General features: G+C 43.9%; 1 protein-coding gene across 1 annotated transcript in view; it reads right to left on the reverse strand.

The window, feature by feature from the left end:
* Positions 1 to 17,745, reverse strand: part of LRMDA (leucine rich melanocyte differentiation associated) — a 999,454-nt gene that overhangs the window by 426,300 nt on the left and 555,409 nt on the right. Inside the window, exons 4-5 of the mRNA XM_054729044.1 lie at positions 14,632 to 14,760; positions 6,317 to 6,454 (exon numbers count right to left, since the gene is read on the reverse strand). Coding sequence (XP_054585019.1) covers positions 6,317 to 6,454; positions 14,632 to 14,760 — 267 coding nt within the window. The remainder of the gene's footprint in view (positions 1 to 6,316; positions 6,455 to 14,631; positions 14,761 to 17,745) is intronic.

Here is a 17,745-nt window from a genome sequence, read left to right on the forward strand (position 1 = left end):
TGTTAAGCCAGGACACTGCTTAATGAAAAGAGATCTATCTAAGTTCCGAGTCTTCCATCCTGAGATCCAGAGGGCAACTCCAATTTCCCTGACCTTCCCAAGGTGGCTGGGCGACACCCCAGGGCCAGGGGATGGAAGTCAGGCACACTTGGCTGTGACATGGAAGGTGAGGTCACGGGGAGCAGATCAGGGATCCTGGGAAGACCTATGTGTTTCTGTCTGCAGACAGACCATCTTAATGTGAGACCCACACAGAGTTCTCAGGTGCTCTCTCTCTCCATACAGAATGCCCCATTTTCTTAAAAGACTCCTCTAAGGAGACTCCCAAAGCTGGGAGGGGGACAAAAGGAAGAGCAGAAAGGCTTTGTTTGTTTTTCTCTGCCCAAATGCCAAAGCTTTGGCACTTTCCATACAGACTTCAAAGCAAGAGGAGGATGCTCTTCCCTCCTGCTCAGAACTGCTACCTGTAACACCACGCAACCACAGATCTGCGCGGCCTGCTCCTGGGCTGGCTGCATGTTCCCTTCTCTGAGGAGACTCTACTCAAGACACACCAAGTTTCTAGATTCTGAGGGACCTGGATGGGGGAATCACTGGAGTTTTTTCCTCCTTCCTTCCATTTATGGCATTCTATGCTTCTTCCCACTAGTTCTTGCTGCCTGCTTGCTCCCATGTATGGATGGGGGAGAGATGGTACAACCTACTGATGCCCTCCTGGGTCCCCTGAAGACAGTAATGGGTGAACCATGTACCGTTTTCAACCTTTCACAAGCTTAAAAAAATAGAGTAAGCACGCCAACAAAATATCAAGCGTCTTTGCTCTTGACTGGATTGCATCAACCCTGCCTGGTAATCCTGGTTACCTGATGCTGATTCAAAGCACAGATCAACTGCTAAATATGTCTGACTAATTTTTAAATGTTAGTGATGGCTTAAATGCAGTTTATTTAAGATTCAAAGCTTTTTTTTAGGAGGCAAAGCTTTAAAGTACAGGGAAGAAAGTTAAAAAAGAAGGGAGATCTTCGTAACAAAAAGCTCAGGGACTAACAGGTCAAAGGAGAAGCACAGACTCTGAGATTATCTTGCTGTGCAATCTTGGTTCAGTCTCTACCACCTTCCTGAGCCTCAGTTTCTCCATCTGTGCAATGAAGGGAATGGGCTAAATGATGCCTAAGCCTCTTTTAAGCTTTACTTTGCTTGACTTCTATGTGCCTCAAAGTTAATTTACAATAAATACATCCATATTCTCCATTCTTATTACTCCAATTTTCTTATATAACTGCCTCCTCACACCTCCAGGTAAAAGAGGACGGTAAGAAAAAGTCAATAAAGAACAAAGCATAATGAACAAACACTATGTGGAATAACTCCAGATGCTCAGAGAGATGACAATGATCTCACTCTAATGAGCTGAGGTGAGCTCACCTACAGCATTAATGAATGCCTGACAACGGCAAAGGGCAGCTGATTTGGGCAGTATGTTTGAAGTCGCCGTGCAAACAATACACCCACAGGACACACCACGGCCTTCTACAGAGGGTAGCCAGCAATTATTCTGTGGGCTTCTGTCACTTTGATCTCTGGGTCGTGACCTCTGCTTTCTTGTGATCTTCAAAGCCCAGACTGTAGATTAGCTGGAGCATGCTAGCTGGGCTATGTAAGCCACAAGTTTTACAGCTCCTGCTCAGCGGGGAAATGGTGGTAGCCCAGGATGGGCCACAGACTGCAAAGGGTCCCTCCCTCCTGCCCTTTGGCGGAGTGCTGAAGACACTGGGCAGGCCCCTGGGCTGCTCCCTTGGAGAGAACAAAGAAAGGGTGTCATGTTTTAAATAATTTAATGTTGTAAGGAACACAGAGGGACCTACTGGGGAGGAACAAGGAAGGAGAGGCTGACTTGCAGTGACAGAAGAGGATGAATGACAAAGGCTTTAATGACAGAAGTAGAGCTGAGACCATGAGCCCACCTCCCTTACTTGACATCTGAAGTTAGCACTTGTGCACTGTTGACGTCCAGGCTACTTTATTTCCTGCAGTAAGAAGAAAGAAAGGAATTGCAAAGGAAGACAAGAAAGAGAACACGCTGGGCACCCAGCTTTCCATCCTGGATCCATTTTGGGGCCAGTGTTGAAGTCCACAGGAGGGCCAAAGTGGTTTCTTAGTATGATGGTGGTCTCCCAAGCCAAACTCTGCCTCACCCACCGTCTTCCTGCTCAAACCCCAAAGGCTGCTGGTTATCACATTCACCTCCATTCAACATTCATCCCAAAATAGCACAGTGTGTACACACAGCAAAGCATGGGCAGGTTTAGGCTCCTATAATAACATGGCCATGGACAGTTCTCAGCCATGGTCTATGATGAATGGCAAAGAGAAACTCCAGGCATGGTTTTGCTCCTGCCCCAGCAGGACCAGGGCACTGATGAACAACTTGGTAATATGTTCATGCTCACATTCAGATTTAATGAGCCCATTTTACTGTGGGGATGTGTGCCAAGAAAATCTAACCCGGTGCACAGGGGGTAAATGAGGAAGGAAAGGGGTGGTGAGGGAGAGGGGGGAAACGAATCTGCAGACACCAAAGCATCTATGAAGCCATTTCCAACAACTCTGTGACTCTATTCACTTCCCATTTCTGGTCCAGTGGTTGGCCACTACATGACCTAAAACCCAGCAGACCTCTCAGAAATCAACATCTCCCATGGAAATGAAACAACAGACATACCTGTTTTGATGTATGGCTGGGTGACATATTATAAATATTACATCACATACCCACAGAGGATGCCAATCAATAAGACATTCTTTTAGACAGCACTAAATGAGCCATGGGTTCTTGCTTCTGAATACACTCCTTTAAGGCTCCTACTATTGCTTAAATGATTAATAGAAGACATATTGTCAGAAAACGTACTTAAAGTGAAAAACAGTAAACCGTAGAAATATCATTCATTTTTAAGCAATTTTCTAGTGAAAATGTCACATAAATTTACATAGAGGCCCTAGGATTAGGCTCCAGTAAGAGCTGGAAGGCAGGCAGACATCATGCTTTGTGAATGAAGGGCCAGGAAGATAGTTTACCAAGAGAATATAAAAAAGTGGCTACATTGCTTGGTAGAAACCCAAATGCCACAGGAACTCAGGGTTCAAAAGACTTATTGTGAAACCCTAAAACTTCTCAGGGTTAAATGAAGCACAGATTCCAGGGTGAACAAAGTGGGGCTGTTATGGACCACAGAGCAGAATGGGTCATACACACATTCATCTCATCCAAATGCAAGTGAGAGAATGCTTGTCAAATTAGAGATAAAAAAAACACAGATAAATGACAAATTTAGAATTACTGCAGAATGGGCCTACTCTTCCACGCAACAGCCGGAGGCCATGCAGTGAATGTGGACCTGGATGGACACACGTGTTCCCACCACTGCTCCTGATTCCTGTCTCTCTCAGAGTGTGACCACCTTGCCATCCTTGTAAGGTGACTTCCGAATTTTCTAAGATAAATTTGACTAGATGTGATTTCCACTGTGTGTGGCCTCTAGAACCCCGCTCTTCATGGCAACTTTGCCATATGTGCAACTAACAAACAGCCTACCCAGCCCCACCCTTTACACCCTCCAGGAACAGACATGGAGTGGGGAGGACAGGCTTGGAGGGTGCTCATCCTAACCCATGACATGGATCACTCCTCTAGAATCAAGCCCTCCCTAAGGAATCAGGCCCCAACAACCAGCACATGGATTGAGTCTGAAGGATAGTCTCTTGCTTAGTAACTGCATATGTCGACATCCAAATGGATCTTTTTCCAAATATGCAGTGAGCATCTGAGGAGCTAAAGGTCCCTTGCATCTGTTGATAAGTACTCAGCTCATGAGAGGAAGGGTAATTTCAAGCTAGCTCCAGCAAAATTACCAAGTCCCTATTCCATGGCCTGCTTTAGGTATTCATATCTACATTAGGTATTACTGAGGCATAAAGTATCAAGAAGATGCAATCTTAGCCTACTGGAAGCCATTCTCTGAATGGTGAAATATATGAAATAGTGAGAGAAATATAGAAGATCAAATGCATAATGAAGTATGAGATGGGAAAGGAAGAACTGTAACTGCTTGGGAGCGGAGTATCTCAGAGGGCTAGAGTCCACAGGAATTTTAAGTATCACTTAGTTCAACAGTTCTTCACTGAGCATCAGAATCACCTATTGACTATTTTGTTGCATTTGCCACTAAATGAGTCAAAATGCCTTGGATGATTCAGAAGAATCACCTTGGTTAAGGGTCCCTGATCTAGACTGGCCTCTCCATTTAAAAAGTCCCATTGGCAAACTGGAATCCATATGAGATCATCTGATCTGACCCCTTACACCTTAGGTCTTAGTATTTTTGCCAATGTGACCAGTCACAATAACAACAACAACAACAACAACAACAACAACAAATAGTATTAGCTTTTCTTGTTCTTTTATAACCTCATAAAACTCTCTTTCTATTTGAGACTGAATAAAATAAGGTGGGATTAGAAACTGTTCGCATTCTATTTTTCTCATTCTAGAAAAAAAAAATTGCCTACAGTTTGATCCACCTGTATACCCATTAATGAATGAATGAACATGTGTGTGAATGTGTGTGCACATATACACATGCACATACATACACATATATAAAATTTATTTGGCTATTTTAAAAAATTAAACACAGAAAGAAAAAGAAAAAGAACACAGAAAAGCAACTGAGAATTTCCAAAATAAGGCTCGGTTTACTAAACATGTTGATTGACAGAACTTTCTTGGACTTGTTCAACCTTTCTAAGACATATAAATAAGTTGCCTCAAGAAGATAAAATATGTTTTGAGCCACCCCTTCATGCCTGAAATCAGGCTGTTAAATGCTTCAGAGTTGATAAGAGTGTCAAAGAAGCAAATTAAGTTCTAAGCGACTATGCAACTTCAAGGGTTGATTTAGAAATGTGTAACTATTCACCTGCTGGACATTAAACATATTTCTCCTAACAGAACTCACATTTAAATTGACAGTATCATATCTCAAATGAAAATCTTCATGATGGAGAAAGATTTAATACATTTTTTAAAAGTAGCTTTATGCTAAGATAGTTTAAAAGCAAGCAGCTAAGACTGCTACAAAATTAATCAAGTACACTAGAAAATGAAGTAAAAGGTTTAAAATTCTTCCCAATGAAGAAATGTAACTGAAATACTACTGTAGCTTTACTTTGTGTGTGTTTTAAACATATTACATTCAACAGCCTTCAGTATTTCTTAGAGTTGTGCTTATACAAATGAATGCCCCCAGCTATATTCCTTCATGGGTCACCACAGATTTTTATATGAATCTTAATAGAACAAATTTTTCTCAAATTATTATCCTCTTTCCTCAATTCTTCCAAATTTATTTTCCAGTAGCCTTATATGCTTTGTATTTCCATCCTTCCTCCCTCTCTCCTTCCCACATTGATTCGATTGGGGTTTTAATGAGAGCATATATCATAATGGAGAGAGTTGCAACACATCAGAGATGATCATTAAAAATATTTACCAAACAATAGTCAAGAATGAGAGCATACAGAACTCAAAATGAAGAAGGAAAACAAAGTGAGTTTATGAAATCAGTAAGATGGAGAAGGCTCCCTAACAGAGATGAGTTTGGATTGGTGTTTCAAAGCAGATGGTTTAAAAGTAGAGACAATAAAGAAAAGCATTTCTACTTGGAACCCATCAAAGCACATGGTCAATGGGCACTTGGGCATAGTTTTATGGAACAAAGTTATGGGCCTTGCGGGACTTCCTCTTGGGATTTTATATAAGCTCCCTAAACTTCAGTGGGAAGTGCTTTTTCTCCAAAAAGTGACTCTAAAGCAGACCACAGGAAGACTTTACAAGACAGAGCATAGGTCAGCAAAATAGAGTCAAATCTGGCCTGCTGTCTGTTTCTCTGTGTGTTTTTTTAAATAAAATTTTGTTAGAACATAACCATGCCTGCTCATTTACAAATGTCTACTTTGCACTATAACAGCCAAGTTGAATAGTTGCAACAGAGACCATATGACCTTAAGCCCTTTATAAACAGTTTGTCAACCCCTGACCTAGACCACTCAACAGCATTCCATGCTTCTTGGCTCCTCTGACTTCAACAAAAGGAGACAATGGCTATAGGTTACACAAAGGTAAAAGTTTCATATTATCACGTGGAATCCACTGATATTTACCAAACATCTGCTATGCATACAATAGTACATTATCCCCCCCCCCCAAAAGATGCTTTTTCCTTCTTTCACCATGCTCAAACCCCTAGATACTCACCTGTATCTCTTATAGTCTTCTTCGTCCTTTTCCAAGCTGACCAGTTCGTTGGGACATGCCACGTTACCCAGCAGGCTAAGGTATTCCAGAGCCGGTGTCACTTCTGCCAGGTGATCAAGCAGATGCTCCAAATCAGTGATGTGACAAAGGTTAAGGATCTCGGTCCAGGAAGACAAAAGGTTTAACAAAGAGAATAGACCATGGCTTACAGGGAAAGACTAGCCACTGTGAGTACAGACTGCTCCCATGATATGGCATGTGTGAGGGTTGAAATCAGCATAACTGTGGGTATCTGGAACAGCTAGTCTTTCACTCCTACTGTTGGATACACGAACCAGCTTTTCTCTGGACAGGTAAGGCTGAGTTCAGATCACTTGAGAGAAAATTAATGCATTTAATTGTTTTACCACACTTTCCTTTCCTCTATAGCTCTGTGTTTTGTTTTTTTGTTTTTAAGTTAAAATGAAGGGTAGATTCCATGTAGTAAAATATTTTACAATATGCAAATCCATAAAACTTAATTTTTTCTAGTAATGAAAGAAAGGCATTATTTTCAAAGACCTCATTTAAAAATATCAATTATCCTACAATGGGTAATGTATCAATAAAACATACAGGAATGACATAAACACAAACAGGGATTGGCCATCCTATTATGATCTGAGAGTTTGTGGTAAAGCCAAGCATTGCTCATTGGCCTCATTGGTGGTGGTGGGGGGGGGGGGGAAATCATAGTATTGGGGGAAAAGGAGAATAAAGCTGGGAGGAGAAAACAAGCTGAGAAACGTAGGACAACTTTAGTCAAGCCAGGCAGGTCAGAATGCATTTCCTGAGACCCTTTGTGAATCGAATGTTCTATGAAGGGGAAAAAAATGAAAGAGAAAAGACCAAGGAGAGACATGGTGGTAAAATTATTCCATGATCCATCCTCATAGTGGGCTCCACTGTCCAGTCAAGGCAAACTCTGAGACACCACAAACCATATAAGGAAAGAGTCACAGATGCAGGATATCACATGGATTGGGAAGGAGAAGTTCACACATCAACTCATCAATTGAGCTGATGAGCTGAGCCCTAAGCAAGGTGGTGATTTGACAGGCCAGGACGGAGGCCATGAATACCAAGAGCCCACGGATAAGAGGAATTATCCAATGTCAGGAGAGAAACTAGGGGAAGCCTTTACTACTATGGACAGAAAAGTCTAACCAAAACCTAGTTCCCTCTTAGGGGCAAACTGAGAGTCTTTGGTGGAGCTAAGCATTGCTCGATGGCCTCACTGGTGGGGGAAAAACATCATGGTATTTGGGGAAAAGGAGAACCTTAAATCTTCATCTATTTTTTTTATCTACTGTATGAAGGTGGGAATGTGAAGGCATAGAACTCAAAACTGGCAAGATTTTCAAGTTGAGAAAACACTGGGCAACTATGTTGGATTGAGATCCCAGTCATTTTTCAATATTTAGTGACAACAGATGGGAAACTTAGCAGGTCACCATCCAGGGAGGCCCAGTTCAATCTGAGTAAATCTTCACATGTAAATTCCCCGCAGAACTAATAAAGCTTGTATGTGAGGGCTCCTCGCTTGCACAGGGCTCTGAAACAAGCCCTAGTAATAGAGCCGCACGGTCACGTGTTTTGTGAAATTTGCAAAAGTAGGCTATTTAAACCGCAATTGGTTAAGATCACTGTTTTTCTTCACTAGGATGTCATCCACTACATGTCACTTTGAGTTGGGTGACATTGGAGTGCCTGTGGAAATTCTGGGAACCTGGCTAAGAGGGACTTGGGAAGAAATGGCATTTAATTAGGACTCAGTGAGATATATTTGTGTGGTTTACATCATATCTGTGTCTGGTTATTACAACAGTATCAGTAGGAACAACTTCCAGTAATATTCATGCTGACACAACATGTAGCGACCAACATAAAACTGATGATACAATGATTAACGAGTTTATCAGGTCAAAGAACATTTAAGATTAAGTTATTGAGTGTATACACACATAACTTGAAATGTCCCAAAATATAACAGCTCATATATGAAGAAAACACATGAGAGTTTGTTCAATACTTAAAAATTCTAATTATTTGCCTACAATTTAGTGGTGAAATTACCAATAAGGAGTGATAAATCTCAAAGAAACCTCCCTAAACTATTAAAAATAAAACTCAATTTTCAATTAGATGGAATTATCTATTTTCTCTATATAAAATATTATAAAATTATATAACAAAGTTATAAGGGAATTTTCAGGATAAAAGTTTTTATACAGACATGTGTAGTACAAAAAGATTCACTTTTCCAAATATTTTAGTGTGTGGTATTTTTCAACTTAAATTCTATTTTGTTTTGATAGATTTTCTATTCTAAATAACACTCATCTTCATAACTAATTTTGCATTCACACTTATGTAGTTTTTCCCTTTAAGAGGGCTTCCTCAAATTATGTAAGTTTTACACTTCATAAAATCTGGGTCAGCCAATGAGCAGGGGGCTGTGGAGATGTGGACTCATTCAAATCTGGATCATTTCTTGGGCAAAGCACCATCTTGTGCCCATAAATCTAAGGAATTCTGGATTTCCCGAGCCTTTGAGCCTGCTCCATTTAGGATACTGTGTGTGGCAGAAGCTTCTCCATCTTACTAAGCCTTTCAACTATCCACTAACTGATCAACTGGGGTTAGCCAGATGGTCTTGCCCAAATCCACACCAGGCAGGAATCGCCAGCACCTACTTCAGGACTCTGTGGACCAGAACTTCATCATTACATTGATACCACTGGAGGATGAAACGGGAGGAAGAGATTTAATTGGATCCTTGATCTCCTGGATCAACAAGGACGAGCACAGCCTTGTCTTGCCTGATTGCAGGCTCTGAGAGACAATGTGTCGCACTCCTGTTTGTAAAATTGCATAGAAAATTAACCAGAGTCAATGAGAGGAGGGGACTGGGGTCTGGGGCTCATCAAGACCACCACAGTGGAGACTCTTTCAGCAATTCTCCTAAGGCTTTGGGTTTTTTGTTTTTAATTTTTAAAAATGTGACACTATCTGGCACAGTTTCATTTCTCTCCAGTTGGATTCTTAGCACACACCTGGTTTCCTTCATTGAGCCTTCTCTAGAGTACTTGCTGCTTTGAATTTTTTCAATGTTGTCTACAGAAAGTTTCCACTGCGGAGCCCAGCTGTCGTGGCTGGGCTTGCCAAGGGAGATTTTCTGCTGGGGTCCAAGATCAAAGCAACATCTTGCCTGGGAAGTTTGGAGCATGAGGGAGGAGGGGTGCCTCTGGGGTCAGGGCCAGTTGCACAGGTCCGAAACTGTTTCCCAGGTGAGAGAATGGGGACATACCTTCCCTCTGTGCTCGGCTTCAAAGGGCAAAGGGCAGCATCTATAACCACTGGGAGGATTTCAACCAAAGCTCATCTTACTATACGATTTTTGAGTGCTAACTAAACAGTGTACATGGCAGAGTACCTCATTTTGATTTGCACATACATCAGAAATATTATCACATTCACGTAACAATGAAGGAAACTGGAGTCAAAGGTCACACTGTCAGTAAATGGCACAGTTTATATTTAAACCTAGAACTGAAGAAATGACATTTCTAGGGACACATGACTCATCATTTTCTAACACAAAAGGGAAATTTTAAATACTGAAATATGAAAATTCTTAGTCCTGCTTTCTAACTCAGCACATCCTGCTTGTATTACACGTCTTCTTTGTTGGCATTATAGTTCATGCTGTCTCTCCATACATGTGCTGAAGCACACAGGGAGACAGAAAATGAAGAAATGAACTGATTTAAAATGAAGTCCCTTATCAGCCTAAAGGAAAAGTGGGTGAAAGGTTAAATATCCATATTTTTCTGACATCTCAGTTGTTCTCTTATTTGGGGCTGAGTATTCAGACATGATATGGCCAACTGCCCATCCCTACTGGGGAACAGCCAGGGACAGTATGTATGAGAGAGAGAGAGAGAGAGAGAGAGAGAGAGAGAGAGAGAGAGAGAGAGAGAGAGAGAAAGAGAGAGAGAGAGAGAGAGAGAGAGAGAGAGAGAGAGAGAGAGAGAGTGTGTGTGTGTCAAGGCCATGGCCAGGCACTATTGGCCCGTGCAAATGAACCTAAGGAAGAAGAGTGAGATTAAGCTATGAACCAAGAGATGAAGAGTAACCTGGGAAGAACAGGCTTTAGGGATGCCAGGACAGGGCTCCAAAGCTGACGGCTGAATGGAACCCTCAGGGCCAAGGATTGGGAGAACAAACATGCGAGGTCCAGCAGGAGGTAAGCAGCCAGGAAGTGGGGCAGTGGTGAACTGGGAAGAAATTTGCCAGATGCTGGGTTTGGGGTCTGGAATTCTTTTCATAAGCTCCCACTGCAGCTGGGAGCAGGGCCTTGTGGAGCCAGTCACAGGCAGCTGACTCTTCCCGCATCTTAGTTCCCCTTCTTGTGCAGTGATTGCCCCTCCACCTTGGGTCTCAGAGTCTGGGCTGAGAAAGAACACATCTGTGTTCTAGACTGAGCCCACCACAGACAATCTATGTGATTTCAAAAAGTTCATACTCTCCCGGTTTTTTCATAAAAATGAGAATTATCCCTAGTGGTACCCGACACACAGAATGATGTGAGGGCAATATTAAAGTACAGTATAGAAGTCAAAGAAGCATTCTAAATCTATACTCTGATGTTGGTTATACTGTGGCCCAAATAACTTTCGATAAGTACACATAATTCTCTAGGATAATAATAAAAGTTGTAATACTAACCCTTACGTAGAATTCAGTGTGTTACTGTAACTTAGTATTAGTGAGATTCTTTCATAGCCCTTACAACAACCTATGGGGTAGGTACTATTATTGTCCCCATCTTAAGCCAAAGCATAAAGATGTTAAGTAACTTGTCCAAGTCATGCAGTAAGTGGTAGACCTGGGTACAAGCCCAGGAAGTCTGGCTTCAGAGCCTGTTGTTCTTAAGTACTATTTGGCAGTGGCACTTGGTAAAAGATAAAAGAAACCCATAACCCAAATTCCCAGGGTCCAGTAACACACTCATTGTATAAACAGATTTAATTGTGAGTAAAACCAAATGGAAAACTCTAGACTTACAAAGCAGATAAAATGAGTGGTGGTGGGGGTCAATAACCATTCTATATATGCCAAAAAACAGAAAATTAAAAAATAAAACAAACAGCACAGAAGAACTTGAGGTAGAACCCCATTTGACAGCAAGCTTCCTAATATGGTTAAAATAAGATTCAATTTATAAGAAAGAGTGAATACTTAGAAGGTCAATAGTTCCTTGAGTTCCTTGATTCTAGGTCTCTCTTTATTGGAAATATGAAGTAAAAACTTAAGGAGACAGGATATCAAGGTCTCTGTGTTAGACTAATGAAATGAGCCATGCCTCTGTGTATTCACACCTGGCATAGTCCCCTCTCACAGTGGTTCTACATTTGGTATGTAACTTGCTTTGGCCATAGGACAGCAACACACATGATACGAGCTGGGCTTTAAAAGTGCTTGTACGTCGGAACTTTGCTCTTAGAACCCCCCTCCGATGTGGAGAGGCCTGTGCTAGATTGTGGGTGACATGTAGTTCAGCCCATTGCCAGCACCAGTTCTAGTTCCAGGCCTTTGAACAAGGCCATCTCAGACCATCCGGCCCCAGCTGAGTTTCCAGATAACTGTGGCTGGCTGCCTGGGTGGCCCAAAGCAAGACTAGCAGAACTGTCATCCGAGCTCTGCCCAAATAGCTGACCCATAGTCTTGTAAACCAATGAAACGTTTGGTTTTTAAAGCAACTCACTGTTTGGGATTATTATGCAGCAAAGCTAACTGATAGAGCCCAAGTCTAAGACATTTCACAGAGTAGGAATAGCAATATGGAATTGTGTAATGGTTGAAGAGCCTGAGGTACTGTTAAAAGCAGATAGGAAAGTCAATCAGCCAAACAGGTGGAGTCAAAATTGTTAGGTTAAAAGAATGACATATATCATTACTGGTGCTTTTACCTGCTTTTCATTCTATGAATTTTGGGTCAAGTATAAAGGGAAAGTAAGCTAATTCTTATGGTCATACTGACAGCCTGGAGGAGAAAGAAGAGCCATGGTGCATCCTGAGAGAGCCAATCATAATCTCTTGTATCTACTGATAACAAAGCACATACAGCAACACAGCGACAGCACTGATCAGCTTGGCACCTACACATTGCCTTCTGCTTTGGTCCCTCCCAGGCCATACTGCTATACACCGGAGAAGAGGAGGCATGGAGCAGGAAAAGAACTCAACCAGAGACAAAGAAAATCCAAATTACAGAGCCAAGAGTCCTGCTAGTCTCTGGTAACTGCAGAGCTGAGAATAAAACCATGATCCTATTCAACTTATTCCTATAAAAATGATTAACAAAGGCTCTTAGAGGATGACTGGTCCAAGGCCATAGCTAAGCATGATCAAGCTGACTCATGAACATAGCTAAGCATGATCAAGCTGACTCATGAACACACGTTCATGAACTCTAATACTCGACAGTGATGCGGGACACAGGATATGAGCACTATGGCCCAAGGGAGGAACCGTATCATCCAATCTAGCCTAATATTCCTTCCGTTCTTGATCAATTTGAGAATATTGTCCCACTGATCACCTCACACAGCCAAGGAAGCCATAAGACACACTGACTATAACACTTTTTCAATCAGTGACTAGGAAACAGTTGACCGGAGGATAGGAAACGGAAAAATCCATCAACATTTCATATGATGAACACTGATACTTACCTATAGGCAGTCTCCTTCTCCTTCTATTAAAGTGCCAATTAATAATGACCACAAGTAGTATATTTTACAGAATAAGGAAAATATAAACTTAGGACTTGAAGGATAAACAGTGGGTAATAAATGTTGACATATGTATATAGATTAAACTTTACATGCATATTTGGCTTTATATCATACTCTAGGGAAAATGCCCTAATCCCTTTTCTATTCCTAACTTGCTTTTCACCTGTGATTGTGAACTAATGATTAAACCACTCCAGGTCTCGAATGTGCCATCAATGAAACAAGATGATTGCACTTCAAGTCTGAAGCAATACAGTAGAATGGAAAGAAGTCTGGATATAGCCACAGTTGAGATTGAATTTGGGACCTAGCATCTTATTAAATGTCTGGCTGTGTGTCTATACTTCGCCTCTTTCCCCATCTGGACAAAGGAGTAACTACACCCTACTTACAAGGTTGGATAAGAATGAAAAATACAGTGTGAGGCAAAAGTAGGCTTACAGCTGTTTGAATGGAAAATAATAGAAGAATGAACTGTGTTTCACCTACTCACAGCTGTAAACCAATGTTTGTCCCACCCTGTAATATATTTAAAGCTACTGAGCACAGAGCCTGATCCACAGGAATGCCCCCTAAAGAACAGCTGATGATGATGATTTGTTCACTTATCCAACAAACATTTACTGACCCTCAACTCTGTGCCGGGCGTTACTGTAGATGCGCATCCAGGAGTTAGCAGCACTGACACCACGCTCGGCCTCGCTGGGCTGGCGTCATGATGGCACAGACCCACAGTCTAACATTGGAGCCCTGTGCCTTCCACTGCAGAAAGGTTCTGACTCCATTCTCAGCTCACGGTGGACTCCAGAGCCCTCAGTCCCTCTGAGTCTCCTCTGAGGCTGGCTAGGTCCTAGCAGACTTAAGAGGCCATATACCAGCCTGACTCTCCCAGGCCTTTCTCATCACCCTACTGTGATGGACACCATAAAAGACAGGATAGGCCTGGGCTTCACACTTATCCTCCACCTCAGCCCCGCCCCCTGTCTCCTTCACCACAACTGCTGCCCTAGAGAGCCTTCCGGAATCCTCTGCGAAGGCCCAGTTTGCTCAGCAGCATTACCCTCGACTTACCACCAGAGGTCGCCCTCCCACACAAGCCCAAGCAAACAGAACCCGGATTCGCCTTCTTGGCAGAGTGACATTATTTTCTTTCTCTATTTTTATCTATTAAAAAGATTTCTTCAGAGCCATAACTTAGATCTCTGCACTAAAATGGAGCAACAGGAAGATATAATGGTGCATTTCATTTATGAATGACCTATAATAAATTACTCTGAAGTGTCCCGAGTGCCAGGAGACAGAACGCTTTGTCTGCCCATGGACTGTATTTCACATACTTTAATTTAGCTGACACATAAAACTCATTTGACATTTTGCAGGTATTTGTGTGGGGCCGGGGAGGAGAGCTGGCGAGCAGGAGGGGACCACTGCGGGGCTGGGCGGGGAGTGGGGGCAGCGGGCAGAGCCAAGGATATCTGGTTCTTGTTGAGGGTTAAGGTATGGAGCCTGGGTAACCCTGGCAACACGAGGTCGTTCCCCAGCAGATTGTTGTCCAAGACGAGCTCCTCCAGGCTCCCGAAGGCGCTCAGTCCTTCCAGTGACCTGCAATGACAAAGGCAACAGGAAAAATGATCCTGCACTAAATCAGGGAGGCCATTATGAGCCGAAATAAATATTTTAACCTTCCCTTTCAGGACTGGGAATAGTTTGGGCTTGGTGCCTGTCAGCAAAGTGAATGACAAGAATTAGTAGCGGGAGCCGGGCGGGGGCGGCGGGGGAGAAGGGGCCGCTGGCACTCACCGCATCCTTCACGCGTTGCCAACATGAAGGATGAGGGTCACTTAGTGAGTAGCCAGGATCCAAAACAAAGGGCTTCAGATGCGGCCTGCAGGATAAATTTGTCAATGTCTTGTGCCTGCAGGCACCCAGCCTAGGCTGACCCTAACCTCCATTCCCAAGATAAATAACTCTGTCACAGTTCACCTTCATTCCCTGGACACAAATTTAAGTTGTCATCCATCATTCCTGCCCAGAAATATCATACCCGCTTACAATAATAAATATAACTTCAAGTATCATTTCTTAGCGGTTCTCCTCGGCACAGGGGTAGGAAACAGCGAGGAGGCCAGCCTTTCTCTCCGCTCCCCGCCTGTGACTTCCCCCCTCTGCTTTTTCCCTTCACTAATCACTTAATTTGCTTCTGCCCAGTGTCCCTGTGGCTGGCCCAGGGGCCGGGCACCGACGGAGCAATAATCCCTCCAGTGTGAGGGGCTGCTGCTTTTTCTTTCTTTGATTTCTTTCCCTTTTTCCTTTTGTTTGGGGGGCAGGAGTAGGGAAGGGGTTGGGGGGATTTCTTTTTCAATGCTCCTGGCTTGAAGTTACCGTTTTAATTTATGAAAAGTGGATTTCTCACTTTATTTCTGAAAGAAGTGTCGAGCGCAGCAATGTAGATGTTGAGGCAGTACATAAACAGGCATCTGAAAGAATTAAGTACTCAAAAAGGAAAAACAGCCTTGTTTATACACTTACTGGAAGTTTCTCTTGGAGGTGGGTTCTAGAGTGTTGGGGGCGGCGGTGGTGAGTAGTTGCCCGCCTGTGCGGGCCCTGGCGCTCACAGGCGTTAATTAAAGAAGCCACCGGGCAGGTGAGAGACTTACACAGACACACACTCCCAGCTGGGTCACCTGCCAGACCCGAGAGCCGTGCTGAGCTTGCATGGCTGACAGCTGAGCTGCAACGTCAACCAGAGGGCGGACGCGCATGGGATCTCCTGGCGATTCTGTAAAATGTGACGAATCAGGGGATGCTGTCTGCACTGTTTATTCATCTCCTGGTGGCACGCACATTACAGACCCGCCTGCTGGTGTGAGCAACGCCTGTACGTCTGGTGTGGGTGCGAACTTCAGCGCAAGGGCCATCTCGAGCCATCCACATCTCCCTGCGGATTTCCGCCCTAAGGACTCCCCGCCCTGAGGACTCCAAAACAGTCAGTGCTTGGGAGGTGTAACATGCATTGCAAAGAGGTAATTAAATCCCCAGAATTCACTGGGCCCACAGCTCCACCAGCAGATCCCATCTCTGCCTGACCCTCAGGGTGGTCCCACCCAGGACCCAGCACCCAGACCATGTATCCTCCTGCAGCCAAACTACCTGCTCCAAGCAGGAGGGAGGATAAGACCAAACACTTTCTGGGTCAAGGGTCAGTGGGGTCATCCCGCCTCATTTCTTCCTCCTCCTTTCTCATGGGCCTCACTTTTCAGGGAGAAAACACGACTTCCACACCTGCAGTCAGGACAGTCTGGAACGTTACGCCAACTCCCTGTTTCCTTGCAGTGTGGGTCTGGGCACGTCAATAGCCCACCTGAACGCCTTGTTCTGTGTTGGTTCCAGCTCATAGCATCTCATGGGGAATAAGTGAAAGAAGATTAACTAGTTACGTTTCTTTCTTTTCTCTTCCTCCTTTCATTCACTGGTTTTTCTGGAAGCCCTGACTTGTGGGGGGAGGCTATTGAGGATGCAGATGGTGGGCAGATCAGCCAATGCACACAGGCGTGCAGTGGGTCCTGCTTCTGCAGGGGCACTCCATGCTTCCCGAAGTGCCTTGCTCCGTGGGGTTAATGAGTGATGATCCCCAAGCGCTTTTCAGAGCGAGGCTGTTTACCAGGAGGGAAGCTGAGGCCGCCTCCCTCCCTCCTGCGGGGGCGCCTTATGGAGGGCTAATAAGTCCTTTGTGTGCAACATCGGTTGGGCTCTGGTCAGAGGCAGCATCCAAACGCACATTGTTCCCGAGTTATGTTATGCAAATATAATGCTCATATCATGAGAATCCGCAAACAGTTGGCAACTGGCAAGCAGAAGAAAGCTCCCTTCCAAAAGTGCTTCAGGGGAGGCATAAAACAAAATGACATCGCATGAAAGGGACAAAGCCGGGAACACTAGAGGGAGTGCCCACAGAGACCGCCTTCTCTCCGGGTGGCTCGGGGCAGAGCTCAAGACCAGCTTCGGGGTGAGGCTTCACCAAGGCGCTGGAAGGCTGGGGCTCAAGCTCCCCGTGACCTGTCTGGTGTGGAGATTCCCTTTGCCACTCAATGTTATTAGCTGCTCAGTTAAAAGGGAACCATGTTGCTGCTTAATAAACCCCAGTCTTCCTGCCATCCGTGTGGTGTGATTTAATCGGCTGAATTCGGAGCCGAGGGATTGGGGACAAGAGACAGAGAGCGTGGTGAAGGGTAACACTGGAGGGGCCAGGGCTGCCGGGCTCAGCTGGCCTGTGGAGGCCACTAAACCAACACCTGGAAGATGGTTCTATTTTTCACTTTTTGAAAATTTGATTTTTGTGGTTGTTTTCCAGAAAGGAGATATCATTTGCATCAATTATTGAGCTGATGCCCCTGTACACAGGATGCCTGAAAACAGATATTGCCCGTCAGTAAAATGACAAGGCTAAAGGGCTTCAAGGAGCCACAGAGCTACGCTGCTTCTTGGGACAGTGACAGGCTACAAGGAATAGGTGGCAGGACTGAATTTCTCTGCTCTAACCCTGTGTGTGGACAGCAAAGTGTACCCCGGACCCTGGTGGAAGGGGTG

The sequence above is a fragment of the Eptesicus fuscus genome, chromosome 17 (genome assembly GCF_027574615.1).
Source record: "Eptesicus fuscus isolate TK198812 chromosome 17, DD_ASM_mEF_20220401, whole genome shotgun sequence".
NCBI lineage: Eukaryota > Metazoa > Chordata > Mammalia > Chiroptera > Vespertilionidae > Eptesicus > Eptesicus fuscus.